The sequence below is a fragment of the Peromyscus maniculatus genome, chromosome 7, assembly GCF_049852395.1.
Source record: "Peromyscus maniculatus bairdii isolate BWxNUB_F1_BW_parent chromosome 7, HU_Pman_BW_mat_3.1, whole genome shotgun sequence".
Classification (NCBI taxonomy): Eukaryota; Metazoa; Chordata; class Mammalia; order Rodentia; family Cricetidae; genus Peromyscus; species Peromyscus maniculatus.
Genome location: NC_134858.1, coordinates 3,654,280 through 3,676,648, shown reverse-complemented (window position 1 = coordinate 3,676,648; position 22,369 = coordinate 3,654,280). Strand labels below are relative to the sequence as shown.

Genomic DNA, 22,369 nt, shown 5'->3' with positions numbered 1-22,369 from the left:
AGCTTTTTGTTAAACCAATTACAGTGGCATACCTACACACAGTGTAAAGATGTTCAACAGCACCAGTCAGCCCACACATACAAGCAGATCTTAGCTGTGTAAACAAATATTTGTAATCATAGGATTCATGATATAAACAGGATAAGCAGAGGGTCTGAGAAGGCTGGAAGTAATAAAAAGAGATGTAGAGTAACCACTTCTGTTTAAAATGTTGTATCTGACCAACACATTCACCGAAGAATGCTCAAAAGCCACTACAATGTGTCTGTCACAGAATTCTCCATTGGGTAAAATAGAACCTAAAAAACCAAAACACTAAGTATTTCACAGGTTTTACTGAATCAGAGTCTTATCATAAGTAACATTGGGATAATTCATTATAAGCTTTGGGTAATAAAATGAAATTAAATAAATAGACAAACAAATCAGGAGTTCAGCAAAGAGACAGAAGCAGAAAATAGAGGCCGATGGGTTATTTCTCCACAATAACATAATAATCAGAATAAAGTAAGATTTTCCAGAAAAGATCAGTAGGAGAAATGAAAAGATACAATCCAATAAAATACAGCAGCATTTGTAGGACCTACAGGAGACCCAGCCAAAGGGGGAGCACTCAGCAACACAGAACAATTCTATGTATGTAGCCAATGTCTACTTTTAAAGCAACGTTATTTTTTTAGCCACACAAATGCTGCCCTTACATATAGGTCATAAGATACTACTTTTATCTTCAAGCATTCTGTTTATATTAATAGGATCCTCATAAAATGTTCTCAGATCTTTTTCATTTCTTTCACTACTTGTAACAGTCAGAAAGAAATAAAAAGTATGAAACATATTTTAAAGTTTTCTCTAATCTTGCTTCTCCAAAGAAATTAAAATGAAAACTGTGTTAGCTTGGACCTTATTTCTACCATCATTTCAAATCCATCATTTAGGAGAGTCAAAACAGAAAGGGAGTATTCCTCAAGTAAAGAGAAGGTTTCATACCACTGTTCAGTCGGAGAAGACTATAAAGCTTAGAATCTCCACCAGAATGGCTCAGTGAGGCAGTGGGATGTTTTCAAGCAGTAACCGGTACTGGAGATGAAAGGGAGTGGAGACACTGAGGATATTTATGGAACAGCACCATTAAAAGAAACAGAAAAATGCCTCGCATTTTCTGTAGGGCAGGGAAAGGTGACCTGAGTGTAGTGGGTAGCCATTCCAGCTTGGATCTGGAAGCTCCAACCCCCATTGAGACTCTGGCAACTGTCATGCCTATGAGGCGGGCTGAGGGGAGGTGCTGGAAACCTGACAGCTGGATGGGCAAGCGCTCGCTCTGGGCGCTCTCTCTGCGCCTGGACCCTGGATGGTGGAGATTGATTGTGCAGAGCTCCAGAGAACACTGCTGGATTGCGATACGCCTTCCCCAGACCCCCGCGACCTATCCATTCCTTCATTTGTAAGTCATCCACTAAATAAATCTTCCTTTTAACTACGTGGAGTGGCCTTTATAATTTTCCCCAATATCTGGCGCCCACGTGGGTCAAATTCCAAAGGTCTGGGCGGCTCCTGTCCTCAGCCTGCTCTCCGGCTGGCGGGTACCTAAACTGGAGAGAAGCCCTCCGGCAACACCTGAGCCTGTGTATTGGTTGAGCAGAGGTAGCCAACAAGAAGAGAAAGTTAGAGACAGAAGAGAAATGAACCCCAGACACCTAGGTCATGGAGCTAATGTTATGGGAAAAGTAGAACCATGAAAGTAACAGACCAAGCAAACTATACACCCAGACCCAGGGTACCTGAACGAAGCAACATATACAGGGAATTGCCACCTTCTTGATAGGACAAAGAGCAAAGCTAGTCTTCCTGTTGTCTGGGGTGGCAGTGGCAGTCCTTAAGCTTCATTCAACTACACCTGTTCAGAGACATGATTCATGATGCTCTCAGTGCATTGATCTACCTTTCCATTTATGATCTATGGTCAGTCTATGATTATCAATCCATATCATGAGCTGATGCTAAGCCAAGGTGTCTGATGCTACAAATGAGTTGTTTTTATTTTCTAACTACAGTTAGATTTTTTATGTACCCTTTCCTCATCACAATTTCAGCCTTCACTTAAACAAACATGTATAATTCCTCTAACTTGCAACCTGCAGGCTCCCAGTCATATTTGGGGAGTCAGGTTTTATACATTTAAAACACTTTGAAGAAATTTATAGCCATCTCCATCCTTTTATGCCATTTCTGTGGCTGTTTTCTGCTTTGATTGCAGAACCAAGACCATGTGACCTGGAAATCCAAAAATATTCGCCATCTGACCTCTACAAAAGTGTTACCAACCCCTGTACCTGAACCAACTCCCTAGTCATTTTTTTTTACAAACTAAAATATGTAGGTTGAATATGGGCTTTGTGTACACACAGGTTACTAAGGATTCTGAACCCAATGGGGTCTAACCTACAGTGCAAAGATAACCCCTTGTTCACTTCGCTCTTGACTAGACATATCTATGAGCTTCAACTACACAAGCTCATTCCCAGTGGGGGTTGGGTCCTAGTAAATGTTGAATTTTCTGCTTTTCCTCCATAAATTCTATAGCTATTGATACTTCCAGCTTATGAACCTGGCACAACTATCAAACATGTAAAAATTTCTTGATGGCTCAAGGACATCATTTTAAAAACCAGTAACTGCACTGGACATTATCTAATCATTTCTACTGATATATGCAGATAAACTGGAACTATTTGCACCTATCTCAATTACAAGCCTGGAAATCAGTATGGGAAAAAGAAACCAAAAATCTAAAAGTAGATCGACCATACGGCCTGACTACATCACTCTTCGTTGCTCACCAGCAAGCCTCCATATCAGCCTATCACTGAAATCTTCACACAGCAGTGTTTATCACACCCTAGCTAAGCTATGAAACCAACCGTGATGCCTAATAACAAAGGAATTGACACAGAAAATTTGGACTAGACACAAACTGAATGGTTTTTGTCTGTCAAGAATGAAGTCATTTGCAGGAAAATGGGTACAAGTGGAAACTATCATGTTATATAAATGTTATATAAATGAAGCTGGGCTGACATAGAGAATACTTTATCTCCTGTGCATTATTTTGCATAGATTCATAAAATCATGAATGTATATATGACATGAAAGTAGAAATGAAACTGTGTTGGGGAACAAAGGGGCTAAGAGAGGGAGAGGAGAGACAAATGAGAAGTTCTGGGTATGAGAGAATGTGCTCAATGTTTTAATAAATACTTGTATGAAAATATCCTTATGTGGGGCTGGAGAGATGGTTCAGAGGTTAAGAGCACTGGCTGCTCTTCCAGAGGTCCTGAGTTCAATTCCCAGCAACCACATGGTGGCTCACAACCACCTGTAATGAGATCTGGTGCCCTCTTCTGGCCTGCAGTCATACATGCTGTATACATAATAAATAAGTAAATCTTAAAAATATAAATATATATATGAAAGAATATAAATATAAATATATATATGAAATATATAAACATAAATATATATATGAAAGAAAATATCCTTGTATAATACAATATGGTGCATTGAAAACATGCACTGTAAAATTTTTTAAAGAAACAAAAGAAATAAACAATAACAATAACAGTAACAACAAAAACCTAAGTCAGATGTTTGTTTTCATGAAAACTTTCTAAAGCCTTGAAACATGGAGGGAGAAATATCCCTAGGTCTCACTCTTCAATGCCCTCTCTGCTCAAATCGTATGTTAATATCCTGTGTGCAGATATGGGAATCACCTAAGCAAGCAGGACAAGCAGGATAGAATTACAGTGTAATTAAAGTCAAGCGGTGATCCTTTATTATCTACCAAAACCTTAATGGCTTGTTTATATATACTGTTACCATCATTTAAGCTTTTGATTAAATTTGTTGCCTATTTATTGGTTCATTTGGTTGCTTTTCCCACAACTAAGGGTGCGTCAGCAACATTTCATAAAAGGGGGATGATGCTATGTTGCATACTTAATACTCCAGTGAAATACAGAACTGTGAGTCTCTTCTTACATGAGGTGAAGAGTTGTCCAACTCCTGTTCACAGTCACACTCAGTAACTGTTTCTGTGCTTAGTCATGCTGCAGCTCATTTACAACTCCAAGAATCTTAACGAACACAAGCTGATGAGATGTGATGTGTATGTATATAGTTATTAACCAAATATTGCACGTTTGAAAACTGTCAAGTAGATTTTAAGTGTACTTACCATCAAAAAGTGTATGACATGATACATATGCCAATGAGTTTGATTCAGGCACTACACAATAAATTTATATTTCGAAAAATGTTACACACAGATATATAAATTTCTGTTAATTAAAAATAAATAGCTAATAAAAATAGTTTAATCCCAGCACTTGGGAGGCAGAGGCAGGAGGATCTCTGTGAGTTCAAGGCCAGCCTGGGCTACCAAGTGAGCTCCAGGAAAGGCGCAAAGCTACACAGAGAAACCCTGTCTTGAAAAACCAAAAAAAAAAAAAAATAGTTTAAATTTATATGAGTTATAATTTTTATTAGACGTATGAGAATTATAATAAAGTATAAAAAATTTCAAATCACACTTGGTACAACACTACATGAGTCCAAAACCTTCATGCACCCACTTTACAAGATAGTAGGTACTGAGGCAAAACCTTAAAATCTGAGAAAATGTCACTGCAGTGATGAAAGGCAGCTCACGTGCCTCTGCTATGGTGCCTCAACCAATTTCTCACCTGCCAATATGAAAATCAACAAACCATAGGTCCCACAAATCATAAGAAAGAAAATACTAAGATAATATATAGATGTCAGTAGACCAGGGTGAAGATAGGAAAGAAGATATATTACAGTATGTATCATCAATGCTTGCAGTGAAACAAAACAGAACATGCTTCATTCTTGTTGTAGAGAAAAACCTCACAAGGACATACTGCTTCCTGTATGTGAACTACGGGCCTATGCCTTTATTTATGACTTACATTTATTTGGTCCTGAAATACTATGTAGGGAGACAGAATGTTTCTTCCTACTGCATCTGTGTCAGATGCTTTTTCTTGTTATATATGATCCCTTTGTGCTTTTGCTGAACAACACAAAGTTATTGTAAAGGGTTTGCGTTTTTCTGTTTGTTTGTTTGTTTTCTTGAGGCAGGATTTGGAACTAGCTCTGTAGACCAGGCTAGCCTCAAACTCACAGAGATCTGCCAGCCTCTACCTCCAAATGCTGGGATTAAAGGCATGTGTCACCACCACTTGGCAATGGTGTTTGCTTTTAAATTGCTTTTAATTCCGAAATGAGGATATCTGAAATGACTTAGTGCTATAAAACCCTACCCAAGTTTTTTTGACCCTCCACAGTTCCTTGTGGAGACCTCAGAACAAATTAAGGATACAATATTTTCCATATTGAGTGACAAAAAAAGCTTCTGGAGTTAGAGGGACATAGAGAATAGCAAGTGACTTTGGGTACTAGCATCTGGAGATTTTGAACTAGAGAAGTCATTCATGCCTCCTATTGTCATCTTGAAAACAAACTAACACAATCTGAGTAAATGTTATACAGGCAATTAGTGTACAAGGAGTCTGGTCCCACCACACCCATGGCCTGGCTCACTCCTTAAAACACAGTTTCTGCATTCAATGTGGAGAAGCCATGTTTCTCTCTCAATTAAAATCACCTTCTTCTTTCTCCCCTCATTCTTTCTTTCCTTATTTATTTATATTTTTGGAGGGGTTGCAGTGTCTCATGTAGCCCTGGCTAGTTTTGAACTCTCTATGTATCTAAGAATGACCTCGAATTTCTGATCTTTCTGACGCTACCTCTTAAGTGCTGGGGGTTACAGGCATGTGCCTTCATATTCAGTTAGATATGGTGGTGGCGGTAGAACCCAGCTCCTTAGGCCCTCTAGGTAATCACTCTGCTGACTGAGCTACATCCCCCACCTCAGTGCAGTCTTCTGAAGGTTTCCCTACACCCTCAGAATTATAGTCAAACTCCTCACATTTCTTCCTGGTTCCTTAACTAGTAGACATGTGCATCCGTGCACTTTTACTTTTATTTTATCGTTATTTATATATTTTGTGTGTGCATGATGAGGACATGCATGCCACTGTCTGTATCTCAGGTCAGAGGACAGCTTTGTAAAGTCTATTCAATCCTTCCACCTTTACATGGGCTCCAGGGATGCTTGTGCACAGGCACCTTTACTCACTGAGCCATCTTGCCAGCCCTTTATTTTATTTTATTAGTATTCTTTTTATTATTCTCATCTCTAAATCTTGAGAAGAGCTTTCTTTCCACTGATAAACTTCACTCTCTTCCCTCACCGTCCCCAAGTTCTAAACTCCAATTCACCTTTTCTTTGACTGAAAACCTTTCTTAGTCTCCCAAGTCTTTATAATGTTCTAGAACTTATCACACTGGTCCCCATGAGAGCACCTGCTACACCATACTGTGCATCCCCCCTTTCACACTTTAACTGCGAGATACACTTCTCTCAACCAAAAATCTTGCACTCAAACACACCATATAAAACAGGATAATGGGGAGATATATGGGATGATTCTGCTGACAAGGTGATAGAAACCTGGAGGGTATTCAACAGCCTTAAAACATTGCCTCTTGATGCCTAAGTCAAGTCTAGGGTCTTGGCTTTGCCAAATGAACCAGAAATTCAGCTGGAACTATTCATTTCTATTCTCTGTTAGATCAAGAGCTCGAGGACAGCAGGGACTATGCACGTGTCATTCATGTCCTGCTAGAGAACTGAACATCAGCACAGGATATGGCAGATATCAAGAAAGCAAACCAGTCATTAAATAAATAGGTGTTGCAGCAGAGCTCAGTGAAGGATTTGTGATAAGAACTGTTGGTGTCACATTCACCTTTAGAAGACAGTTGAACTCAAGTAAAGAGTTGTCTCAAAAGAGGTTACCAAATGAGTCCTAACTTACACCAACTCGTTTCTACCCTAAAACTTTCCAGATCCTTGTAAGAGATGAATAGTAGGGTGTCCAAGAGTTATAAACATCCTACACCTGGTTCACAAAGTGCTTCCATCTTAATAAAGAGAAAGGTTTCAAACGATGTTCATAAACTCCTCTGAAATACTGTTCAGATCATTTCAAAAAGAAAGCTTCAAGTCTCAGAAGGAACAGCATTTGCATATGTCTCAGTTCTCAAGGAGGAACATAGAAAACCCTCTTATCCTTCCAGGCTTTTAGAATGACAATGGGACAGGATCTAGAGACCTGGAGTCCTCAGAGTCCTACCTGACAATAGGATGGACTTCTGGCTGACTAGAAGAGAGCAATGACTCTGGGGTTCTCCTCCAGGTTTGGCCCTACTGTTCTGAAGCGATTGGGTTTTATTTTTAGTCACTTAAAGGAAAAAAGTCCTTCAGACAAAAACCACTTTCAGTCGATGTGGCTCACAACTTAGCTCAGGGCAACCTCCACTGCACAGCAGCTAGGCACCTCAGGACACCCTACAATGCGAAGCAAACAGACACCCCAGAATCCCCTACAATGCACAACAACCAGATACCCCAGGACACTGTACAATGCACAGCATCCAGACATACCAAGACACCCTACAATGCACAGCATGCAGGCACCTGTCCACCCCTCAAAAGCACAACTCTCACTCAAAGGAGATAAGAGAGAATATATTCTGGAGCCAAGCCAAATCACCATGGTCCAGGAAAATGTGTATATATATATATATATATATATATATATATATATATATATATATATATATACACACACACAGATACACACACACACACACACACACACACACAGATTCCTCACTCCAGTTTGGAAGTGGTTTCCTGAGGTTTTCATAATAACAGAACAATGAAGACCATGAATGAGGACACTTTAAAAACACATTGGTGGAGACATAAGGCAAGTGGCTGGAGCAAATGAGCCTCCAATGCAATTAGTGCAATTGGATGACATTCAGCCTTTCGATTTGTGGTGTAGGTGTCTGTAAATTCTAAATGATTTGCCTAATGTTTACAAAGATGTTAGGTCAGGTACAAAGCAAGGCTATGAATGGCTATTAACAGGACTAAAGAGCCGCCCGCGGCCCCCCCCCCCCCCCGCCCCATAATTGGGCTCTGGACCTGCAACATTCCAACCTCTCCACAATCATTAGAGTTCTAATCAGTTAATCAGTCTTTTGATAGGTCAGTTGGAGGTGGGGATTTTTTTTTCAGGGACTTTTGTTCATAACCATTGTGTGTGTGTGTGTGTGTGTGTGTGTGTGTGTGTGTGTGTGTGTGTTGTTGTTGTTGTTGTTGTCGTCGTCGTTGTCGTTTGCATTCATTCATGTGAATTTTAGGATATATACCACTGCACTTACATGGAGGTCATAGTACAGCCTTGGTATTGAGTTCTTACATGGCACAACCTTGGTCCTCGCCTTCCGCTTTGAAATAAAGCCAGAGCCCACCTCCTCCTACATGTGCCAGTACTGCTCCCCACAAACGTGTGGAGATTCTCCTCATGTTGCCCCTGCCTCTCTGCAAGAGTTCTGGGAGAGCAGACCTGCATATCAAAGAAGATTCTGAGGACTCCACCTTGAGTCTCTTCACCCACTAAATCTCCCCAGCCCTATATCATCCTTCTAAAGAATGGTAATCAAGCACTTGTGCTCATTCTGTTAGAAGGACAAAGCCAAGCTGCATTGAAAACAGGCAAACTCGGATGTGCATTGTAAGGTTTGAATCTTAGAACTGAACAGAAATTATAAAAACAAAAGAATGCAAAATTTAGACACTCCTGTGGCCCTGAGCTCTCAGACACTTTCACAAGAGACAGTTTATATTTTTGTTTTGTTGCCATCCCTTCTCATCTCTGATCTCTAACCAAGATCAATGTGCTGTCATTTGTATGCCTCTAGAAAGCCACGTTGCTTAAGACTCACACATGCTGCTGTGGAATCCAAGACAGCACAGTCCAGAACCTGTAGGGCTCGCCCCAGCAAGTGATAAAGTTGGAGACAGTTCCATACTGGGATATTATCTAATCAGGACAGTCTAGAATTGTTGCTTACCAGTAACATTTGTACTTTCATAAAACACAAAAGGTCAGAACTTGAAGAGGGATTTGTATTCTTAAGTCTCTAGGCAAGAACTACTATTCAGGTATGTTTTAGAATAATTAATAATGTGGTTTAGCTGTGACTATTTTCCTTTCTGGTATCAGTCAGAGCATCACCTGATGTGAACAATTATTATCAAAGAAACATCAACTGATAGACACTAAAATGAGATGTGACTTCTAAATTAGGATCTGTTCTAGGTTTAGAGACAGGATTAAAGTAAAGCATTTTGAGCAGAGTGATTAATAGTATGACAAGGAATTATAAACATTGAATTACAAGTTTAAAATTATTGTAATGTATTCTTCCACAGTTATAAAATCTCATTTGGATCGAATCTGCCACCTTCCTCCAATGGCCACCTTTTGCTACTCTAAATGGAAGGATCTGGAGGTCTTATTTCACAATAAGAACATATTGTAATAGAACATTCCAGAAGACCAATCACCTTATAAGAGGAGCCTATCATTTTTTTAAACCTAATATCTCTATATCATTTCCTAACTTTCTCAATATCTGTGCTATTAGACACAGCTGATTAAACCCAAACTTTTTCTGTCAGGTTGGAAATAATCAAAAACACTGATCTCATGCCCTTTTCATGGGGCATCTGCCTTTATCCCTTATAGTTCCTTTTTCAACCACCAAACTGGACAGCAACCAACAGAATTTCAAAGACCAAACACGTAGCATCCACCCCCATTCAGGATTTTCAGTGGCTATTGACCTCATCTTCAAATGACCACAAATTAGCGTTGATTGGATTTCGTTTTCTGTCTTTGCCCTGAATGTATTTCTCATGTATGTCCCCACCAGATGTCTGTGCTGTCTTCATCTGAAAGTCAAAACAGCAAGACATCATCCTTCTTAACAAGCCACGAGGGAGACTGGGGCAAGCAAGCTCCAGATGTGCAGCCAATTTCAGTCTCCAAAGACCCTTTGCATCAGCCTGTGAACATCCCAACACACCATTGGAAGCCATTTCTATGAGACACCTGCCCCTCCCCTTATGGTTCCTTTCTTTCTTTCTTTTTTTTTTTAAAGATTTATTTATTTATTATGTATACAGCCTGTATGACTGCAGGCCAGAAGAGGGCACCAGATCTTGTTACAGATGGTTGTGAGCCACCATGTGGTTGACAGGAATTGAACTCAGGACCTCTGGAGGAGCAATCAGTGCTCTTAACCTCTGAGGCATCTTTCCAGCCCATGGTTTCTTTCTTGACCCCGACATTGGGCTACCAATCAGGGCTGGAAAGAATGTACAAAGGTTGTCTCCACAAAACTTTCTGGCTGCCACTCAACCACTTGTTTTCCATTATCACCAAGATCCCTTCAAAGAACATTTTTAGACTTTTTTTCTTCCAATCACACTCCTGCCCTGTAGTATTTTAATATTACAGATATGTTGAATTATCTGTTCAGAGATAGTGGGCCTATGGTAAAACACATACTACTATAATACCCAATCTTTCAACTTTCAACCCTTACTACTCAATCTCACCTCTTTGAGCTATCTTTCCCATAAACTAACAAGCCATTATGCATTATGAATGTTAGTGTTTTCTTAATTAATTATGTCTGGATTTTTCCTACTTTCCAGTCCTTTTTTAAAGATTGTTAAATAGAAAAAATTAAGCAATCTTGTGTGTGAGTGTGTGTAGTGTTGTAGTAACTGTGAAACAGCTTTAGCTAAAATATGAAGGAATCTAGAGACATCATCAGTATTTTGAGAAGTTCCCATGTAGACAAGAGCTCCCTTGTATACAGAGTTCTAATAAAGAAAATTAACATGAGAGTGTGTTCTTCAACAAAAGAAGGGGGTAGGGAGACTAAAAACCCTCTGAGCTGTCTGACTGGATTTGGGTCAGAATCTTGGGTTAATAAGTAATGGTTGCATACTTTTCATTTTCTGTCCTTGACTTCTTAAAACCGATACTTGGGAGGATTACAAAATTATGGCTATGAAGTCATGCATCAACATGATGGTTAACTCTTTGAAGCCAAAAAGGCAAATAAAGAACAATTAGCAAAGCTGAAAACTCAAAGGTCTGTCCATCCTGGAGACTTTGCCTAGCAAGACAAACCAGTGAAGTGCACTGAGACTCAGGTTTCTTTGCTTTACAGTTGAATGCAAAACCTAAGATGAAGGTCATCAAAAATAGACGATTACAGTAGTTTGAACTGCAGTTAAAACACTGCTACCCAGTAGGGAATTGTGAGTTCTGGGGACACACACCTTAACACATCAGGTAACTTGAAGCCACTGCCACTGGCATTACCTGTCATCAAAAAGTATAGCAATGTATTTTTCCACTCAAAATCCCAGAGTCTGAATTTATGATATATCAAGTAAGACATTCATAAGTGATGAAGGTGTCTACAATGAATTTACTAAGATGGTCAAATGCTGCCAGCTCAAACACTGAAGCCACCAAGAACAGCTTGGTGATGTCCTTGGTGTTTGGGGGCAGGCAGCGATATGGGAGAAGTGGTGGCGGTGGGCACTTTAAGCAAGTGAAAGACAATGAAATTCATGTACGAAAACAAAAGCAGTAAAGCCTTGGGCCATTCCATATACCAGTGGCAAGGACTGCTCCATGCTGGGACCACCAGCTCCAGCTGAGGTCCTAAGCCCAAACTCAACTTGGAATCTCAGGGACCCAGTGACCCATGTGTCTTCCACAAGACAGAAAAACAAGTGTGCCTGCTCAGGACCTTGCTTAGGACAGCCATTTCAGGAGCTTGGAAAGCCTCTGCACAAAAGAAACCAACAATAGAAGCCAGGTCCCCTGCGGTACAAGGAAATTCCAGCAGCCCTGCCTCCCAGACTTTTGAGTTTCTGAGTCTCTGTGAACTCCAAGGGAAAGCCACTTGAGGGACAGGACGGAGAGGGCAGCAATAACTTCTCTTAAAAAGAAATGACATATAAATTGCCAGTTTGCTGCAGAAATAACCACAATGCTGAAACGTGTCATTTCTACTCTCCTCACTAAAATAAATAAATAAGAATTATGTCATCCAGTAAAGGCCACTGGACTCCACCACTTACCACAATGCCTGCTTTACTGGTGTCAGATTAGCTTGACCCAAAGTGGGCACAGCATTCAGCTTTCCAACTCTGGAAGAAGTCACCCACATCCTGGTATCAACTACTCCAGGACACACCTACCTACGAGACTTCTAAGATGCAGGGGATAAACCCACTTGACCCACCATACTGCCTCCCATGGCCCCCAGGACACTTCACACTCTTTAGTACGTTTCTGGTAGGAGGAGCTACCGTAGCTCCGAGCGAAGCAGGAGGATCCCTCCCCCAAACAATGCTTTTGGTCTGACTTGAAAATTTTTAAAAAACGGAGGGGCTGGGGGTGGGGTGAATGGCCCAAAGAACCCCGGCAACGACAAATGTGACCTTGTCAACGAAGAATACAAATCAATGAATAACTTACCGTCTCTCCTGAGATTGGCATTGCGCAAAGCTTTGATGGATGCGCTCTGCGGAGTCGCAAAAGTGTCCCGATAGCTGCAAAAGTTCGCGCACACAAGAATGGAGATGAAGATGAGTCGGTGCATTTGGGATCAGCGACCTAGGAATAGCCTCGTTCCAGAAATAAATATATAAATAAATAAAGCCCACCGGGTTGGGCCGGTGGACCTCTGCTGCACCGCACCGCGCCTTCGCCGCCTGCACTGCCCTGCGCTGCCCGGGCCGTCCAGCTACTCGCCCAGCTCTTCCCAAACTTCCTGCATGCTGAACTTTCCAAGCGCGTGTGGGTGCTGCACTTCCTTGTGGCGCTGACTAGATCAATGGGGACGGGACAAACAACAGGTTGACGTGGGTTCGCCCCCCTCCGGTGGCCGGCGGCTGCAGCACAAGCTGCAGGGGGCGGGCGGCGCTGTGTCTAGCCCTCCTGGAGCGCAGAAGCTGTGGAGTAATTCTGCAGTGGAGCTGGGAGCAGGGATCCCAGAGTCCTGGCTCGAAGTCTGGACCAAAGCAGCTCTGCCATTGAGCATGCCCAGTTTGAAGGTCGGCCAGACCCTTCCTATCTCCCAAGGTTTTATAGGTGGTCAGGAGTGGGGGGAGGATAAAACTTCTCAAGAGTGGAGTGCTAAGTCCTCCTGCCAGCTAGCTAAGGTGTTGGCCTTGGTGATAGTGTATCTGGGGAGCAGAGCTGTAGTGGAAGTGTTTATTGTACTAGAACCCAAATCAGCCTACTGAGTGGAGACTTCACTATACTCTCTGTGGGAAATGCAATCACAAAGAAACCCATGCTGCACTTGCCTTGGGGACCCAGTCTGTAAGACAGAGCTGATTCACATGTGATTTCGAATGATAAAGAAGTGAGCCAGCTTTCCCAGGCACACAGATGTATTTGTAATCTCTCCTACAGTAACTGCAGTAACCCATACCATCATGTTAAGTGAAATAGCGAGATTCAGGGTGAGAATAAGGGAGTGTTTGCACAACTGAACGCCAGAAGGGTCTGCCAGCAATTGGAGGCCAGCCTGCTCTACATAACCCCTTTCCAGGTCAACTAGAGCTTTATGATGGGACTTTGTCTCAAGCAACAACAGAAAATGAATGAACACATAAATAAATTAGATGTAGTGGTGCATTCCTGTGATCTTAGTGGGTGGGCAAGAGGACAAGGACTTCAAGGCCATACTAAGCTGTATTGTGAACTCCATTTCAAGGCCAGCCAGGGCTATATGGAGGCCCTATCTAAGACAAAACAAAACAAAAATCCTATTGCTTGCTTTCTAGATTTCAAATATGTGCATATGATACATGAAATGAAGGGAGAATATTTGGGCAAAGGTCAAGAACCAGCAGGGCAAAGGGAAGCAAGAAAGGACCAGACGCCTGAACCTCTTTTTTCTTTACATAATTTTGCAGTTGCTAATAAGTGGCAGTTCTTAGTTTGTGTGACTATGGCAAGGGTTAGATGAAATACTTTTAGACTATGATCGTTGTTTGTAGCTGAATCTAAATCCAAACATACATATTTCCTCAACTGTTCACTAGTGACATCTATAAAACAGAAGTCCCAAGCTCCTTTAGGCCTTCCCGTCCTGAAAGTCTAAGGTACAGGACGTACATGATATGCATTCATTAGAAGTGCTGAGACAGAGGCTACTCTACCATATGACACTAAAGAGGATAATGATGTGGGTCACTTCATTTCCGTACCAGCACTATTTTTCTTAAGCGAGTAAAATGGAACACAAGAGCTAAGAAAGTTCTCTATGAGGTCATTGAAGCCACCCTTGCTTTGTGGGCATCATCGTTTTAGGACCTCGTGCGTGGCAGTGTACATATTATTTCTGTAGGCCACAATCAAAAAGTTTGAAAACCTTTGAGGGGGGAAATCTGATAATGTTGTTTCAAAATATTATCTGCCCCTAAGAGAAACATGAAAAGTAGGTTAGCAGGAGACAGTGCAGTCAGTAAAGTGCATGGAGACCTAGGTTCAGGTCCTAGCACCTGTGTAAAAGCCGAGAACTGTGGTGCACATTTGAAGCCCCAGTGCAGTGGAAGGCAGAGACAGGCATGTCCCAGGGGGTTGACAGGCTAGCCCATCTAGCCTAAAGGGCAAGCTCATGGTTCAGCCAGAGACACTGTCTCAGAACTGAAGGTGGGAAGCAACAAGGAAATCCAGTGTCAATTTTTGGGCTTCACACACACACATGCACACACATGCATATATGTACCACATACACAAGTTTAAAAATAAGCATAGGTTTGCATTTCTTCATTTATTTATTTGTCAAAAAGCAGTTTTTCTTCTGTTGCATTCTCTATTCTAAATATCTTGAAGTTGAAATAGCAATCGAGATATGGTTCTTAATCCTTTGAAGCAGAGAGACCAAAGCAAATGGATACATGTCTGCATTGATAAGAAAAGAGGAGCCAGAGACAGATGAGTAGGAGGCTAGCCAATCTATTTTCTAGACATAGCTAGAAATGCTGGTTGAATTTCATACTTAGAGCCGGGCGTTGGTGGCGCACGCCTTTAATCCCAGCACTTGGGAGGCAGAGGCAGGCGGATCTCTGTGAGTTCGAGGCCAGCCTGGGCTACCAAGTGAGTCCCAGGAAAGGCGCAAAGCTATGCAAAGAAACCCTGTCTCGAAAAACCAAAAAAAAAAAAAAAAAAAAAAAAAAAGAATTTCATACTTAGGTTCAACCATGAGGATGTAGGAAGAATGAGAAAATGTGCAGTGGATTATGTATTTATTACAAGTACCAAAATGGTAAAAGTATCTGTCTCAATTTAATATAAAATATCAAATTTAAAGTATTTATTTAAAGTAGTTTTATCCAATATACTGATGCTGGACCCTTTTAAGCCATGGTAATACATGGTTGCACATATTATGACTGAGGATGTTCAAAGACATAACTATTAACATGATCTTTGATAGCAATAAATATCGAATTGCAGCAATAATACACAAAAATCAGGCACCTGAGTCAAACTAATTATTCTGAACCTTGTTTCAGCATTACTTAATAACTAACTTTTACAAATTAGGTCTGTTATGGCTACTAAGGCATTATTGTGCACAGCATAAATTTAAATAAAAGTACTCTGAGAGTGGGAAAGCTCTGGCGCAAAGATAAGAGGGAAGATTATTCCAATTTCTTTTTTTATGTATGTCTCAAACCAATTCAACAAAACATTGAATTAGTCACTGCTTTTAAATGCTTGTGGACCAGTAAGAAGAATGAGTCAACACAATGAAATCAAGTTTATAAATATTATTATTATGATTAACTACTTAAATCAGCTCATCTATATTTAGCCACTGCCCAGTGAAATTCATATAACTAAAGGGTGCATGTATTGTTAAGAAAATGAAAGAAATAATAGCCTCTTACAATAGGTCTAGCCATAGTGGTGTTTATCCCAAACAAATATTGTATTAGGAAGGGTCTGTAATGTGGTTAAGCTAGGACATGGCACTATTTTTATCGTGTGCCCTTTTCCTTTATAATAGGAACCAAGAATGCTGTTTTCTGTTTCATTTTCGAACATTCTTGGCTTCTTTTGCTGCTTATAAAAAGTCTCGATGGAAAAGGAATGAAATATGGCCTGGCCTTTTGAAAGACTTCTCAACTCTGCAAGTGGGTCACCCCCTGTTCCTTTTTTATTAAACCGAACTTCTGCCAATCTTTAAATTGTAACTCATGCAGAACCATTCTCTTGACAATAGTTGCCATTTTTAGGATGACTACTTCCTTCAAAGAGGATCTCCTCTGTTGTTCACCTTTCACTCAATAGGTCTCAGAAAAAAACTAAGAATCCAGGACATTGCCTCTTGATTTCTACTCTGTCCTTTATATGACACCACTTTGAAGGCTGCTTTCAAAGCTCTGGACATTTTGTTTTCTTTTTAAAACATGCCCTCACAAATAGATTTCAGTATGCGATACAAGTGCAGTCTCATTCAGACCCACGGACATTTGAATCATTTCGGTTACAAAGTCTGGTTATATTCTGTCCTAGCTTCATTTCTGTTAGTGTGATAAAATATTCAGACCAAGAACAACTTAAGGAATAAAGGATTTATTTTACCTCATAATGTCACACTACTATTCATCAATTTAGAGAAGCCAAGACAGGAAATCAGGCAGCTAGTCACATTATGTACTCAGTCAAGAGTTGGGGAGTGGGGGCAGAGTGGGGTTGTGTGGGGATGGGGGTGGGTGTCAGTGCCCCCAAGCTGCCTGCCTGCTTGCTTCCTTATTTACTTAGTACTAAGCTAGCTTTACTCTTATGTACTCCAGAGTCTCCTGGCCAGGGAGAGGTGCTACTCACAAAGGGCTGGGTTACTACAAAATGTCCAAGGACATGCCCAGAGATCAATCTAATATGTGCAATCCCTCCACTGTGACTTCCTTCTCCACTGATTCTAGATTGTTTCAAGCTGACGGTTAAAACTAAATAGCATATATACTAGCTTGAATAAAAGATTTCTACACTTTATTATCAACATGGTTTTGAAATTTCAATAATTAATATAAAGTGTCAGCTCAAATGTGTATTTTTATACCCAATCTTGACAGTTATTTTTATTTTCAAAACTTGTCTCTTTTTCAAGAAATCAATAATTCAAATGTATAGAATATATCAATATTTGCAAAATGAAATATTAAATTTTATTGTCTGATTAGGAAATAGCTGCTGCAAGCCGCAAAATAAATATGAAGTATGGTTTCAACTGATTATGACAAGTTAATACCTGGAAGAAGCCAAGGACCTTCCCGAGATCAAGCTGAGGTTCAAGTAGTCTTGGTGATATTGGCTTTTGATTATTAGCCATTTCCTACTATGAATTTCTCATGTGCTATTGTAGCTTTTCCATCATTCATTGGGCACAATTTCCCCTCTACTAAAAGAATATTTAAATAATCTTCTGAGCAGTAACACAACCAGGATCCCTAATTTCAGGCCTTCCTGTAATTATTGTCATTAGTAGCATCTGGCCAGGACCTTCTCGGACGGATGAAAGTATCTTATCAGAGATACCTCAGTACTCTCTAAGAACAGACTTAACCATCCAGACTATCCGTTGGAGAACCCCTGGCGAAGGTGCTAATTAAGCTTCACTTTCTCCTTTCCAAAGTCTTACCTCTAGTTTTACATCCACCCTTAACAATTAACTCAAAACTAAAGGGTTCCTTCTTACAGGTATATCTAGCTGTGACTGAAATTGCTTACCCAAGTTGCCTAGCAACTGAACACACTTCCCGACCCTGCCAGAAACTGTGGGAGCAGAGATAGCTTAGATAAGGGGAAGGGGATAAAAGGCAGTTTTATTTTCAGAGCAAGCACTAGATGGAGAAGAGAGAAGAGAATGGAAAAACTAGATGGATAAGAACTGGAGAGAAATGAACAGAGATGGGGAAGAACTAGACTGAAGGGCTAGAAGAGAGTACTGGAGGAACAAGATGGAAGATGAGGAAGAGCCAGATGGGGAAGAACAAGATGAGGAAGAGTTGGATGGGGAAGAACAAGATGAGGAAGAGCAAGATGAGAAAGAAGGGGCTGGGAGAGGAGCTAAGATGGGAAGGAACTAGATTGATGAGAACTTAGATGGGGCAGAACTAAGATGAGAGAATTAAGATAGAACTTAGAGGGGACAGCAGATAAATGTAGAGACAAATCATGCAAGAAAGGAGCTAGGCCAGAGAACAGAACTGAAGCTGTGCAGACAGAATTTTATCCCAGAGGAATAAAGTAGATGGACAAAAGAGCTTGGTGTACTTAGATTCTTTCCTCAAAAATAATTCTCACCATTCACAGCCTCTCTTCTGGGCCCCTGGGAAGATTATTAAGGCTGGTCCTTAATAATATTCAAGAACTAGACTACCATTTTTTGACTCATCTCATGATTTTCTCTGAAAGATAAAGCATAAAGAGACCTTTAAGTTAAACTTGTCCACATTTTAATTGACTACTTTACTATATGCATGATAGTTATTCCTTTATTATCATTATTATTAAAAGTGAAATAGATTGAATAAAATACTTTAACCACCTATTTTTAAAAACTTTATGGTCTCCAAGTAAACCCTCTGCTGGTCTTCTGTAGACACTTGCACTTACTTGGTACACATACAGACACTAATGTACCAACACAAACACAATAAATAAATATTTTTTAAGTTACAAGATAGTTGATAGTGATACAGAAAGAGCCCCAAAATTTCTCCTTTATGAACTCAGATGTGGACCTATTTATACCTTTGTCCTGACTTATCTTTTGATTAGCCATTTCCTAATATATATGTAATAATAATACATATAAATCAGTGCTATCAGAAGTCAGGTGTTTTTAATTCATCCCACATGGGAATATTGACAGCATAGATACAAATGTACATTTTTTCTAAAATCCTATGAGAAATATCAAACGCATTTAGGAAGTTCTAAAGTGGGCACATTTTGAGTGGTAAGTTCCAGATGTGATCATTTGGGGTTGGTTGTGTTTCCACTACTGCCTTGATCTCTTGACAGGACAGCGAGCCTAGTCTCCAGCAGTGTCATAATCCATCAGTCTTGGTTCCTCACTGCTGCACATCAACCTCAGTGAACAGTCATTGAGCTATGAGTTCATCACATCGATGAATTCCAATGTCAATATTTTCTTTTTCACCTTCTTGTACTTTTTAATTTTCCTTCATCCATTCTTGAGCTGCATTATTGAAATTTAAAATTTCAAAGATAGATATGTTGCATATTCTGCAAGATTTCTTCCTTAATTGATGTGGGATGTCTGCCAGACCCCTTCAGAATGATGTACTTTTATCCTTATAAGATTGGCATACATCCAGTTACTTTTATATTTCCATTTCTGTCTTGCCTTGTAATTTTCTTTTAGCAAGAAATCAATACTTAAGCCCTTAAATGTTTCTTTCTTTAAGGGAGGACTTTAATTCAGCAAAGAAAGTCTTTTTTTATGTTTATATCCCTTGCTATTTACATGTCCATTTTTCCTTTTCAGCTGAGCTGGATTAAATCTGTGATGGTATTTAAATTTTCAGTGGCTATTAACCCTTATTAATTATCAATACTTTTCTTTCTCTGGAATTAATTTAACTCTACTGATGTGAATTTTTTCTCTATCGATGAGTGGCCTTAAAGAGTTTGAAGTAGATTCTATGTTTTGTCTCCTAAAATCATCTTGATTATAAGTCTTTGTACTCAGTCTTTTAAAGATTTATTAAGTTACTCATTATTATTATTTTATCAATTATTTAATTAATTAATTTCATTATTTATTGACTTATTCAATGTGTATGTGTGTGCCTGAGTGTTTATATATGTACCACATGTGTGCATGTACCCAAAGAGTCCAGAAGAGGGAGTTGGAGTTATAGGCAGTTGTGAACTACTTGACCTGCATGCTGGAAATCAAAGCCAGGTCCTCTGGAAGACAGTACACATTTTTAATGGCTGGATCATCTCTGCAGCCTTTGTACTGAGTCTTTTAAAGTGGACTAGCTGCAGAGAGAAGGAAATATTGACATATCTCATGATCATGTGCTTTCTAATTCAATAAAAGTGACTTTCAAAGCCATAAAGAGTCACCTCTGGTCATTTTGAACCAATTACAAGGCTAGATGTCAGGAAATACGCATGAAAAAAATAAGCAAGCTAATTGACTTTATTCAGAATAATCAATGATATTACTTCAAGAACAAACTGGACACAGTGGGAAACAATGGGAGTGGGACCAAAAAATAAATTTATGGAAATAGTAAGAAATAAGCCATTTCTTTCAAGTAATGAAGGTAAAATTTTCAGTTACTTCAAATATAGCTCCTTAGATGGCTCATGCTTACAATCTGCCTAGATACTGCCTCAAAAGAAGCTTGTGCTGAAACTGAGCCACATACTGATACCTCAGTGAAGCTTCCGTGTGCAGACCACTCCACCAGGATTATGACATGGAGGCTTGAGTGAGTGACCATGTACGACCTCAGTGAAGCTTCCATGTGCAGACCGCTCCACCAAGATTGCGACAGGCTTGAAGTGAATGACAATGGAAGGAAATTTGGATGGGTTTGGCAGGTGCTGGGAAACATTAAAATAATAATTAAAAACGTGAAAATTTGAGCCTCTACTACAAGGAAGCACAGAGATCCTATTAGTCCTCCAACATGTAAACAGTGGATGGGATTTATTAAGAGGAACTTTGCAATTGATACACTCTTTAAAACACTAACATGAACTGCTAAATCATGGAGTTTGTATCTTAAAGCAGAATATCTTTGTTTATTTTTGTTTTAGTTTTAGACAGCATTGTCTAAATATCAATAGCTCTGAAAATTAAATTCCTTCAGGGAAAATTTAGCAGTCCATAGATGTTTCTTTATTCCAATTCTGTGATTGGTGGGTCCATAATCAAATCTTCCTAAAATTATTTAGACTGGATAATGATCCTATGATCTATCAAAACTGGTGAAAGTAAAGAGTTCTTTTTGAAGTGTTTTACAAATGTTTAGTTGTTAAGACAGTTGTCTAAAAGTAACAAAGCATGATACCTTCTGTCTGCATAGGGTTTCTATTGCTGTGTTCAAACACCACTAAAAATAATTTGTGGAGGAAAGAGTTTCTTCATCTTGCATTTCCAGGTAAGGGTTCATAAAACATGAAGGTCAGGGTAAGAACTCAAGGCAGAAATGTGAACACCTGAACTGATGCAGAGGCCATGGAGGAAGCCTGCTTACTTGCTTGCTTGCCCATGGCTTGCTCAGCCTGCTTTCTTATACCATATTTGTAGACAAATTTCTAAACAGTCTTATTAAATAAGAAACACAGAGCCAAATACAGGGGTGCAAGCCATAGAGATCAGAGCAATAGCTGCCAACTAACCTTAGCTCACCACTTCACCATAGCTTCCCAAGAGAACCTCTTCCTGTCTAACCTTTATTGTCTTCCTGTTCTGCCTTCTCATTGGCTCTAAGCCGAGCCACATCACTTCCTCATCACTGCCTGTCTATACAGACCTCTGGGTCTCTATGGTTGGTACTTGGATTAAAGGCATGTGTTACCACGATCGGCTGTGTCCTTGAATACACAGAGACTCTGCCTGCCATGTGATCAGATTAAGGGGGAGTGCTACCACTGCCTGACTTCTGTTTATGGCTGGCTATGACCTCTGATCTCCAGGAAAACTTTATTTATTAACATAAAAATAAAATATCACATTTCAGCACAAACAAAAATATCACCACACATATTGGGTCACCATTCCTGGGATGGTACCATACACAGTCATCTGGGTCCTACCACATCAACAGAAAACAGAAAAGTATGTGGGATCAATTCATCTTAATTGGCAAACATTTTTAACAGTGTCATGAACATTCTTCCTAATGAATTAAAGTTTGTGCAATTATACTTCTGACACATTATTAACTTTAACAAACTTGAAAAAGGTGTTGGACTCATGTTTGATGGGGAAATGTGAAGAATTTTGCAGAATAGATGTAAATATTATGGTTAATAAAAAACTGGTATAACTTTCTAAACATAGTTTTAGAAGTAACCTATTGAAAAACTTGAAGAAACAAAAAGAAAAATAAGGAGCAATTTCTAAGCAGCCAAAGTATATATTGCCAAGATTGTTCTAGAAAGGAAAATTGCAGGTCTTAATTCAGTTAGCTTATTAGGCAAACTGGGGGTGAATTGTTGATAATGATTGGGGAAATTCAAGGAAAGATTATATTTAA

General features: G+C 39.7%; 1 protein-coding gene across 4 annotated transcripts in view; it reads right to left on the bottom strand.

Moving 5' to 3' along the window:
* Pdgfd (platelet derived growth factor D) overlaps positions 1-13,092 on the bottom strand; it is a 213,782-nt gene extending 200,690 nt beyond the window's left edge. Inside the window, exon 1 of one of the 4 annotated variants that reach the window (XM_016002326.3) lies at positions 12,576-13,092. In XM_016002326.3, the coding sequence (XP_015857812.1) occupies positions 12,576-12,699 (124 nt within the window). In that variant the 5' untranslated portion in view covers positions 12,700-13,092. The remainder of the gene's footprint in view (positions 1-12,575) is intronic. The other 3 variants (XM_016002325.3, XM_006983758.4, XM_006983759.4) reach the window with 3 other exon arrangements.
* Between the last annotated feature and the right edge of the window lie 9,277 nt (positions 13,093-22,369).